General features: G+C 38.9%; 1 protein-coding gene across 5 annotated transcripts in view; it reads left to right on the top strand.

Annotated features, from left to right (window-relative positions):
- The window catches only part of AFTPH (aftiphilin), a 66320-nt gene that overhangs the window by 35811 nt on the left and 17967 nt on the right, over positions 1-12542 (top strand). For all 5 annotated transcript variants that reach the window (XM_077814040.1, XM_077814042.1, XM_077814038.1 and 2 more), the window contains 4 exons: positions 4109-4260; positions 4822-4948; positions 5317-5373; positions 7869-7991. In XM_077814040.1, coding sequence (XP_077670166.1) covers positions 4109-4260; positions 4822-4948; positions 5317-5373; positions 7869-7991 — 459 coding nt within the window. The remainder of the gene's footprint in view (positions 1-4108; positions 4261-4821; positions 4949-5316; positions 5374-7868; positions 7992-12542) is intronic.

Here is a 12542-nt window from a genome sequence, read left to right as displayed (position 1 = left end):
TGATACTAATGCTAATCAAATAGTAGGTAGCACTTTAATAGCCTTTCCAAACAAGAAATGTTATAGAAGTACATTAAACTAATATATAAATACTTCATAGTTTAATAGAATAAAAAATCTACCCTATTGTGCGTGCATTATTGCAGCAAAATAGCCTTCAGTAAGAGGACCTTGAAACAATTGACCACATATATACCATATGCAGTTAATAGGCACAAAAGGCCTAAGTTATAATGCCCATGACCCTTAGAATAGATATAACTGCTTTGACCCATTTGAGGGGGCACTTATTAAAATTTCTTAATCCTGGAAACTAAACAAATTAATCTTTGATTCTTTTTCATTGCCTGGAATATCATAGTTATGGCTTAACTCTCTTAATTCTACTTGTTGATTTACAGGGCCAGCTCTAGGTCTTTTTGCTGCCCCAAGCAAAAAATTTGCCGTCCCAAGCTCCAAGAGCGCAACTACCCCGGGAGGGGGGGTGGCGGAGGAAGGGTGGCAGAATGCCGCCCCTGGAATCGTGCCGCCCCAAGCACGTGCTTGCTTTGCTGGTGCCTAGAGCTGGTCCTGTTGATTTAAGAACCCCTCTTTTCTCCTCAAATTGTAATGGTGCATGTGTGCAGAACTTTCAGGATCCATAAATACATTTAGTGCCACAAAAAAAGTGCAAACAATTTGTTCTATTCAACAGATGTCATATTAAATTTTAGAGAGACAAGGTGGGTGAGGTGATATCTTTTATTATAACTTCTGTTGGTGAGAGAGTCAAGCTTTTGAGCTACACAGAGCTCGTGAGGACAAGCTTGTCTCTCTCACCAACAGAAGTTGGTCCAATAAAAGATATTACCTCATCCACCTTGTCTCTCTAATATCCTGGGACCAACACAATTACAACACTGCATATTAAATTTTAGGAAGCATACTTGCTGCCGTGTCCAAGCATTATAGATAATGTTTCATATTGAATAATTAGATTGTGATTTTTTTCATCTTTATAGTAAGTTATTGTATAACTAGATCATCCAGGAAGACCTGGTACTTGTACACAATGTGTATATATATATTCCACTATTTTTTTTCTCCAGTAAAGCAGTTGGGTGGGATTTATGGAGCAAAAAGGAAGTAGTTCTAAAATAGCAGCAGAATTTTGCAAAGTGTTTATTTTTTGGTAACTCCCTTTCCACCCAGGAGTTGCCAACACAGTGTCATATTTCCAATTAAATGAATAAGTGTAGTTGCTCCCTTTAGAGCTATTGCCATTGTTCCCTTGATATACGTGGGTTGCATGAGTCCAGGGAGCTGGAATTCTCCCCAGTTCAGATCTCCTGATTTTCTATGGAAACCTTCCTACTTTCCACAGTACATCACCTATAAATACTTGGAGATCCTTCTAAATGTTTTTGTAAGACTTAAATAGATAAAAGCATGTGCCAAGGATGTTTTGATTAAGTAGTTACTGCAGCCTTGGCACAATATTATTTCTTCCTCTCTCAAACTTTTATATCTGAATTTTTATGTGGGTGCTGGCAATAGCCTGAGATGAAGTTCTATTATTAAGGGCTCTTTGTATTGTATTCCTTCTCTTGCTGTCATCTGCACTGCCCTAAAATCAAACCACCAACTTAGACATTGACCTGGTTTTCTAAGTGGCAGTAGGTATTCACAGTGGCAGGCACTTTCTTTTGTAGATGGCTTGTTACTTAAGCAAACCTATTCTTAGTCATTACACCATGGGATTTGAGTATATTTCCAAATCTTGACCTTTTCCAGGGAAACTTGATGGTGTGCTACTTTACCAATATGGCTGGACACCTCTGCTGCCTTCATAGTGAGCATTGCTGTGCATTTCTGATGGATTGTAGCATATATCTTAGGAATATTAAGTAAACGTCAGTAGTCTGTAAAAGATCATTGCAACTGATGTAGTTGCACACAGAGTATAATATTTACATTTGAAATAGATTGTTTCTTGTAAAAGCACTAACAGAAAAATTCTAAAAGGAAATAATTAGTAGTGCATTACATTATTTTTAAGCCTGTCCATCAAAAAAGGTTAAGGATAAACAATATGTATGGACATGTCTGCCTTGTTTAAATATTTGTGCCACTGAGGTGCTTCAAAGGGAGTGGAAGTCATTTGCAAGTCCCCTGCTGCAGATTCACTCAACATGGGAAAATCCCCAGTTTGAAGAAAACCCAGCTCTTGTACCTCCTTGCCTCAGCCCTTGGTGCAGAGGAGTGTGTCAGAAGCAGGAGAGTGGCTGGAGTACATTGTGCTCTGGCTATCCTCAGTTGGCATATAGTCCCTTGTGGACTTTAACCTGATGGTGCAAATTAGAGCAGCCTCCAAGCTGCTCTAACCTGTCCTTGGGGGAGAGTATCAGGGAGTAATAACTGGTTCTCATCTTGCGTTTTTATGTCCACTGCTCTGTGTAACTATGTGGTGGAGGGGAGCCATCCTTACTAGGCACTCCCTGAAGCTTGGACCATAACTCAAGCTCCTCTTCTGCTCTCCCTGGGGCTCCCACAGCCAAACAGACTATCAGAAATGGAACAGCCAAATGCTAGTCTCTTCCCTGCTGTGCAATGCAGCAGTTGGACAGACAGGGAACGGCAGAGCAGCTGCAACATGGCAAGGGCCATGTTGGAAATGTAAATGAAATGGTAATAAGGATTACAAAACCTGAAGGGATAGTTATTTTTTTAAAAAAGCACCACACCTGTCCTTTAAAAATACAAAAATTTGTTGTGGTTTAACAATTTTTTCTACACAAAAAGTTGACGCTGAAAGTGGCTATACATCAAATGCATAAAGTAAATTGGAATGTGTATTCTCTGATTTTTCAGTTGCAATAATCTTAGGTGTTCGTTATAATGGTGGTAGGTCAATATTCAGAGAAATGTGGGGTTTTGTTGTGTTTTGCCCCTCAATAGGCTTTTCACTGAAGGTAAAGCTGTCAGGCTCACTCACTCCAGCACCTTTTAAAGGATGGCCTAAAAATGTACCAGCTTCTATAGGAAGGCAAAAGATATGTTAGAGGAGGCACTCCACTGGCTCACAAGCCCACAGAAATCATCAGAAAACCTTTTGGTCAACTGTTAATGAGAAGAGAATGGAGTTACTGGGAGAAAGGCCAAGATGTAGAGCAGTGATATAGGTTAACTTTTTATAGAAGAGCTAAAAATAGAAAATTGGGCTAATGATTATATAAAAATACACTAAATAATCGGGGAGGGGGGAATAATATAGGCAAAGTTCATATTTTGAAATGATTGTGTGGAAAAACTCACGTTGCATCCCCTTCACCCCTCCATGATATTTATCTATTTAGATTGAAGCTCTTCAGCTAAATAGGGATCTCTTATTTGTAACATGCCTAGTGCACATTTGGATGCTACTCAAATCTCTAATAATGAATACTCTTTGCAAAGCACACAGTATTTGGAAGTATTATGGAAAGAGTAAGTGTTGCATAGCAGGTGCTCATATTTATACTATTAGCCTGTTAGACTATAAACTAAGCATGTTTGGCCCAGGTCAGTACTTTGATGGAGACCTGATAAATACCTAGATGATGTAGGAAATAGATCTATTCCCTGTGAATTGGTATTGAACCAGTCCCCTGTTGTCAGGGGGAATGTTGCTGTTTCCAGCTCTGTATTTTAGAGGACATTCAAAACCAACATCTTGACCACTTGTGTTCAGTGAAGATCTGACGGTACTTACCATACGAATGAGGGGCATTAACACGCACCCTAACTAAACATCGCTTGGAATACTTGCTGCATATTTTTACTACCGATATTCACCTTGCAGTTTCAGCTAGCTATTGTAATAACTTCTTGTGTCAAACCTATCGCAGTGCTGCCAGTGGTGGGTATGTCACTTACCTACCCCTCAGTTGTGATTCTTAGAGTTGTAAAGAGCTTTGTGATCCTCTAACAAAAGTTATTATGTAAAAGTGGATTATCATTTTATTTGAATGCTACTCTGAAACCTATGTATAGTTTCTCATTTGTCACACTCATCAGATTTTTTTCTTTATTTTTGGAACAAGCAGTTAAAGAAAACTTGAAATACGTTTCTTTGGTGTTTGTTTGTTAGACAACGTTGCTAAGCCGTTTGGAGCGAATGTTTGAAGTTTGCTTTCCTTCCATACCTGTTCTTGAAACAGAAGAAGAGATAATTTCCTTGAGCCTTTTTCTGGAAGCAAGCAACAAACAGATGAGAACAGGGGAGACTTCGGCAAACAGTGGGTAAGAAACACTAATATGGCAAACTTAAAGAAAATCAAGTGAATAAAGCTGCTTTTAGTAAGCCCAGGTCTTTACACAGATTATAACTTAAAAACATGTAGTGATGTATGTCAAATTCTAATGTTTCTGTAAGTGTTTTTAGAAATTATAGGGTAAAAGTTAATCATTGTAGTTCAGTATGTCTGTTTCAGTGACCACATGTACTGGTAGTATTTCATGTAATTGGTGGTTTCTCCTCTACTTTTAAGTGATGTCTAAATGAGATAGTTAATTAGGATGTAGCTTATTACTTACACTTGTTACAAATTGCTGTATTAATTCATGCGTTGATGAAGTCTAAGTAGGCTGTTCTGTCTGCTGTGGGCAACATTTTCCAATTATAAGTCTGAATAATAATTGTTCTGAGAACACTATAGCAATTTTAGTTCCCCTGAGTACTAGTGTTTGGGCACAAGTTTAATTGGAATTTATAATGTCAGTCACAATAATTAGAATGTGTCTAAAGCTGCTGAGTCATATGATTCTTCCTGTTGATGATTTGATTTATCATGGGCTGTTTAGGGAACTTATGGAAGTGTGGACAGAGCTGCAGGATATCCATGATTCGTATGGATTGAGATATCAGTGGGGTGGCTCCCACAGCAACAAAAAGCTTTTATGCTCCTTGGGAATCGACACAAGAAATATTGTGAGTTTATCTATAAAACTTTTAACTGTTTCTTTAGGTGAGCTGTAGTAAATTTAGTTCTGCATGCCTATGTTTCTTTCTGAATGATCACCTCTTCATAGAAGACCTACATTAAAATGAGTTTTCATGTCAGTATACGTTAGTACTACAGCTTCAAATTTACTACAGGCAAATTTATATTTCCAGTATAAAGTTGTTAAAAGAAAATGAAAACCTTGTTTAGTTATAAATTCATATGGTCTATGCTCTGATATGAATCTCATAAATATAACCCTAATCCATTGACCCATATTTTAAAAGATATTAATTTTATTTATGATTAAGACAGAATGGGAGAACTTCTTAAGTCATCCATCTTTTTTTATCAGCTCTTTACAGGCAACAAGAAGCAGCCTGTTATTGTACCCATGTATGCAGCAGGACTGGTAAGTACCATAGTATGCTTCCCACAAAAACTGTGTATATTCCATAAAAGTATAATCAAATATATAAAGTGCCATTAAGCACCAAACAAGCTGAAAGAGATTTTTGTAGTGTGCTCAAACACTTGTTGGGCATCAATAGAGTTGTTAGGGAGAAAAGCTTGCAAAACATGTAAATAACTTGCTTTATTTGTTTAGTAAATTATGCTGAATGATCCAATCTCATTTTGGTGAGAAGAAAAGATTATAATGCAATATGTTAAGGTTTGTATAGGCTGAATAATGACTTTTAGCTTAATCCCATTTTAATATTTAGTGAAAATCCATGAGATTAGAATACAGCTTTTAAAATATTCAAGAAAAAACCTCAGTAAAGAAGTTTAAACTGGCAGGGTTAAATCCTCAGTTAGGAAATGGCAATGTGAACATAGGAATTGCCAAAGTGGATCAGAGCATAGGTCCATAAAGTCCAGTATACTGTTTCTGACTATAACTAGTACTAGATGCTGCTGAGGTAAATTCAAGAAAACCCATTGTAGACAATTATATTACTAAGCAAAGTTTCTTCCCCTACCCCCATCAAACATTATTCTTCTTGCTCATGTAACCATTACTCTGATCCCTAGTACATAAGTCTGAGTACATGATCACATGCTGTTTCTCAAATACAATATTTTTTTCAACATTCTTAGATACATGTGTATCTTCTTGTATTGCTATGCACTATTCCATGTCTGCCAGTCAATGAAAGTCCTGTATGTACAAGATCTGCAGCGATTGAGTCAAGGGCTCCTATGAATTTCTGCCTCGTTCAAGGAACACATACAAAGTGGGCATCAGGCCATGTGTCCTTATAGGATGTGCTCCACGGACATCATAGACTGCCTTTGCTCTGAAAGTTGCTTTAAAAAAATAGCAACAGTACGTGAAGGAGGTTTTTCCCTTCAGTGTCCTTTGAAATCTAAAGTAAAGTTGTGTGATGATCTTATCCATTTTCATTTAAGAATTGCAGTAATTTCTCCATGTTGTCTTGTCTGGCATCTCATACACCTGGCAATATCTGTAATAAGACAAACATTGACAGACCAAGAATCATAATTTTTCTGATCAGAGTTTTAAAAGCTTTTTCTGTTTATGGGAATTTTATTTTTTTAAATGTTAATATGTAGTCTCCTTATAGAAGAAATTACAACTGTCTGATACATATTATGCTTACTGTTACTTACCAGGAAACATTTTAATATAAAGATTCACAACAGTTCCTTCAGACTTGGATTTGTCAAGCCTATTTGTGCACTGCTTTGTACCAGGATATGCCTACTGTAGACTATAGAGGGAGTTTTAAATCTCTTATTAATGAGCAGTGGCTTATCTTGTGTATATTTAGGAGCAGGACTATCTATTGTACCGGTAAGGTGTGTACTTGGCCAATAATATGCACAGTATTAGTCACCCATCACAGCAGCTCATGCCTCATAGTAATCTTTATGAAATTCTTGTTGAAAATAACATCATAGAAGCCACTCTCCTAAATTTTATTTATATATAATATACATGCACACATGTGCACATAAATGAGTTAGTTGCTAAATATAAATAAGCAGTATGCAGATGGACTTTTAATGCAAAATGACTTAGTACCTCCTCCTACCCCACAGCTTCAGATGTTCCCTCCATTCTGAAACTAAATCTAGTTTCTTTGCTGATCCAGTGAGTTTGGGTCCTGAACATTAATTTCCTAGAACCACTTGACCATTGGACAAGCTAATTTTGGTGGCTAACTTACACAATTTCAACGATATGTGGAACAAACCCACGGTTTAGACATGCTTCTGTGAGAACAGAAGTCTTTTGTATGTCTGAATGCAAATTATGCCTGTGACTACACCAATTTTTCTCACTTATGTGCAAAAGAGCTTGAGAGTTCAAAGCCTACTCAGATCATTGTCCTAGGCCTTGAGCACTTGATTCAGAATGAAAAGCACTGTTTCATTGACCTCTCTGAGATTTTAAAACGGATTTACATCCTTGGCAGTAGTAATAGCAAATCACACTGAAAATAAGGTATTGGAGACAAAATCATGTTACAAAATGACTCAATTCTTATAAATAACCAATTTGTTTTGGGTGGTTAAATGGAGTAAATACTACTATATTCCTTTCTCCTGTGCCACTTGATCCTTGTGATAGTCCACTTACAGCAGGGAGGGAAAATGTCATTTGATCATGGAACAATATCTTCTAACTTGTGTAATATTACTGATAGTAATAAGACTCAGTTAAAGGGTTTGGGTCTCCATCGTTTACTGTAAAATGGTCCCTATGATCCACTAAATAGAGCCGAACGAGGTCTTAAAACATTGAGTATGAAAATAATCCTAGAAACAATGTTTGGGAGCCACCTATTTCAGAATATTACTATTTAGTACCATATTTTCTGTCTTTCAATGTCTGTGTAGTTCTTGGCATGTATGTACACATGACTCTTATTTTTTTAGGGTATGTTAGAGCCTACCAAGGAACCTCTGAAACCAATATCTGCTGCAGAAAAAATAGCTTCCATAGGACAGACTACCCCTGTATCACCAGAGATGAGCACATGTACATCTGATCAGTTCCAGGTAAAAAACTGGAAAGCAGGGTGCCTGATCTAGCTTTATAATACTACAGTTCTGGGTTCCAGGGCCAAAGGAATCTGAACATATAAAGGAGTTTTCTCTGCATCACAGTAAATCCCACCCTTGGATCCACCCCATGTGTGTCTGGAAGGAGTCCCGAAGCTGTCTCTGGCTGCCAGCCACTAACAGGGAGACCTGCATTTGCTAAGAGCCCTGATGACCTCTAATGCCTCTAATGATTAGCTGCTTTCTAACAACTGACTGTGAATGAGCTGCTGTTGTGATTGTGAAGTGTGCCATAGCAGCTGGCCCTCTTCTGGCTAATGTTTTTCATTCAAAGTTCTCTCTGGGTTTCTTGTACTTTCCCTATCCTTAGTGCCCTTTTCTTTTTGTTTTTATATTTTCTTTATGGAGCAACTTTTACCTGTCTGACAGAAATTTCATAAACTTTCTAAAGCATAGTTTTAAACATGTGCTTGTTGCACTGTTTTTCCTTTCGCTCTTTCCCTTTATTTTATCTTACAGAATACATAGGAAGCAGCTTGGCCAGTTAAAGAAATACCCTGAGGGTAGTCATAAAATGTCCATTACTGGCATGTGTGATTGTCTCCAACATCTGTCAGTGGAACATTCTGGAGCATCTGAGTCAGTGGGACATACTGAGGCATCTAAATAATGAACATGTCACCTCAGTTTTGCTCAGCACAGATTCAGAGAATGAGGTTCAATCCAAACATCCCTCAGAGTTCAGATCAAGTAAATTAAACCCCTCAGCTCCTTTGATTATGCATCAGGCCTGTGACTTCTGATTGAAAAAACATCTGTAATTCTAGTTCCAGTTGTTCTGGTGCTTAGTCAAGCCACTGGATCGAGCACTTCAGGTCTTATTGATCTCCATTAGCTGCTTGTTCTACCTTGTTGACTTAGGAATAACACAGAACTATCATGTCCTGCTGGTGGTGAACGTATTTTTCGCTGTTGACTCCATTCAGAACAGTCAGTACCGTGGGTGCTCCAAGTGCATCTGTGTTTATGCTTATATCTAGTTATCTCTGTCTTTGTATTCAGCACCATCAGTATCAATACTGGCCAGATTTGACTCTTGTTTCAGCAATCAATTCATCCCCCATCTAGGTTTGTTTGCAAGTCCTATGGCAAGACTCAGCACCTCCGTTCCCCACTCTCTTCTCCTTCCCTTGACTCCCCTTTTTAAAAAAAAAAAAAGTTGTCGTCTAGGGATCTATCTACATTCCTCCCCAGTTTGATCGAGTATCTTCTACTTTGTATTATGGACATCTGTTGACTACTTTGGTGGAGTCTGAAGTTGTTATCCTCATCTCAGCATTCAGGATAACTTTGTGCTTTCTTAGTTGCTTAAAGAAATACCTGGTGAAGTTTGATCTTCAAGAGGAGAGACCTGCTGTGAACTAGACCTTTAGAGAGAAAATTACCAGGTATACTTTTTTGAAGGTATTTATCACAGCAGATCCACACATACACCTCTTCCCCATTGTGTTGGAGGTAAAATGTAATGACAGAATATATGTTATGCCTTTAGCTATTAGCTGGCATTCTGCTTTGATTAAACTCAATGAGATGAGCTCTTAAAAGGTCCTGTTAATTGCATGAAGGGCCACTAGAACTGCTAGTGATGACAGATGCACGCTGCCCTGCTATTGGCCACTGGCCAAAGACAGCTATGGAACCCCCTTCAGTACATGTGAATGATCCAAGAATGAGATCTAAGAACAAGAATTACAGGTAAGAAATTTCTTTGAGTAAGCGATGGTAGGGCACTGGATAATTAAATTCCATAAAGTGTAATAAAGTAGCTCTGAAGTACTGTTCTAGAAAGGAAGGCAGTATTTGAAAAAACAAAGCAAGAACTCTTATATAGTAAATTTTTTTCCAGTGAATACTTTTGTTTATGATCTGATGTATGAATTGTACACAGTTGTATAGTAAGTCTTTTCTTCCAGTTTTCCAAAAGTCTTGTTTACAGTGCTGTTTGTGGCAACATTTAAAAGTTGCCATTATATTTGTATTGCCAGCTTGTTTTGCAACTTTAAGACAGCAAGAATTCTTTCTGTTCAGACTTAATCTCTTAAGTGGGTTATTTGTATGGGGACAAATGTTTAAATCTTAAACAGTATCTTTTGAATTAAAAAAGCTCCCACACAGTGAAACAGCAATAAACTATATTTATAGTGCTCTAGAATGTAATTGAAAAACTGTTCATTTGTTAAACCAGAAAGCTAAATATTGCACAATAAAACTAGGTTTTTCAGTTTCCTCTTCCTCACTTCCTTAGCAAACCTAAGGATAATTCTCTGACAATTGCACCTACTCAGTTGTATCTTTAAACCCCAACCTACAGTCCTAATCTAAGGCTGAAAAAAGCCTACCCCTATAATCAGATTTCTCATACTTTTTGTTGGCACTTCTCATTAGAGTAAAAACATACTGTTGGGGAAAGTGGTGTAAACACGAAGGCTTCCAAAGGATTTTCTGCCTGTGAGGCTGGCAGAGATTAAACTCCCACATCTGCTACACATTCGCATTGGTTTTCATCATCTGGGATACCTGTACGGAACCTTGAAAGATCAGTGTTGCTAGAGTCATCCGAGGGCCAAAGCCAAGAGCACCAGGAAATTTCTTTGCATTTAACTGCATCTAAATCTTTTGTCTCCAGCCCCTTTCCTTTGATTTTTAGCAACTATCTCAGAGACTAGTCATCTTTCATGATACTTTGCAGATGTTGCCAACATTTATCTACAGGTTATATACATTTTTGGCAGCTTGCTGCTCAGTAATTATCTGAACCAGCAGAATAACTTCCTTTTCCCCAAAAGCAGGACAGTCTGTGTTGGAGCCAATTTTTGTACTTAGGGTTCATTGAATACTTTCTCACTTTTTTTGCTAACATTTGAGAGTAAATTCAGTTTTCATGAAAGTGAAAGATGCTCGGTCCAGGTAGGCACTGGTATAATCTTACCCATACAGCTCTGCCAGTGCTCCTAAGTCCTGAACTAAGTTCCCTCTATACTGCGCGGCTGTGCAGCAGTCTACTAAGCGCTGCGCAGGTGCTCAGGGCGGCAGCTGGGAGAGATTCCTCTGCCCCGGACCCAGCCCAGCCACAGACCTGCCGTGGCTGAGGGAAATGTGCTCCTTCCCCAGACCCAACCCAGCTTGGCCCAGACCTGCCGCAGCCGTTGAAGAGGTGCCTCTCTCGCAGTCCCAACCCAGCCCCAGCACAGACCTGTCATGGCTATGGGAGAGGCGCCTATCCCATGGCCTGAGCCCCGGAGCTGCCGCAGCAGGGAGAGGTGTCCCCCCCCCCCCGCAGCCCAGGTGCTGCTGCAGGGGGAGAGAGCTGGGGGGAGTCCTCTCTCGCCGCTGTAGCGCCAGGGCAGCCTGCACCCCAAAGCCCACCCCCCCCCAGCCGGAGCTCTCATCTCCTCTCCCCCCCGCACCCTAACTCTCTGCCCCAGCCCAGAACCCCCTCCCACACTCTGAACCCCTTGGCCCCACCCTCACCACATGAATTTTGACTCATCACCTCCATATGGGTGCACATAACAAAATTCATGTGGTGAGGGTGGGAAAAATTAGAGGGAACACTGGTCCTGAATCTAAATACTTTAACAGAGACTTCCAAACTATTTCCAGGGTGATTGTGTGACTAAATGGGGTCTGGTAGGAAACCATTAATCCATGTTTTCACTTGTGATTAAAGCCTGGATTTGAGCTCATTTCTCTCAATGGAAGAATGAGTTTCAGTCATGAGTATTTTTAGTGAAAGTCGTGGACAGGTCATGGGGCCGTGATTTTTTTTTGTTTTTTTCCTGTTACCTATCCATGACTTTTACTAAAAATACTCATGATTAAATCATAGCCTTACTCATAATATACTGGGCATGACTGTCATAACTGTACCAGCTGCAGGTTCTGCATCGGCACCATTATTTTTCTTTGCCACTAATAGGAGTATTTTCAAATGCTAGTATTTTCACTGAGAGTGAATAAAAATGAGATGTGATTAAATCCTTAGACATCAGGTTGTGAGGGACTGCTTAAAGCATACTTATCAGTACTGTAAACATTGCAAAGGCATTAGGAAGAAAAGATTTCTCCAGGTAAAGCTTTTATGATAAGTAAATACAGAACTTCCATTCACTTCCTATTTTTTGGTTTCCAATAATATTTTTCAAGAAGCTAGAGGCTTCTTAAAATTTACCTTTATTGTATGGAGCTGGTACTGACCCTCTACTTTGTGAAATTGCACAGCCTTTCAACATTAAGTTGTTCCAACTTTAGAGAGCCCCCTTCGTACTGAAATAGTCAGAATGTGTCGTAAACTTTACTTGCAGGTTCTTATAGGTTAACTCCAGTAAGACATTCCATATTGATTACCAAAAGTTACAACTGTTCCTCCTGACTCAAGTTTAATGAAACAAACAAATACAATGTACCAAACTTACATAGTTCAGGCAGATCCTTCCCATTATTTCTAAAAGCTAATTTCACTGGGGAGCAGAAATGTAACAAGCAAGG

This window comes from Eretmochelys imbricata, chromosome 3 (genome assembly GCF_965152235.1).
Source record: "Eretmochelys imbricata isolate rEreImb1 chromosome 3, rEreImb1.hap1, whole genome shotgun sequence".
Lineage (NCBI taxonomy): Eukaryota > Metazoa > Chordata > Testudines > Cheloniidae > Eretmochelys > Eretmochelys imbricata.
Note: the sequence above shows the minus strand (reverse complement) of the source record. Positions and strands in the feature narration are given on the sequence as shown.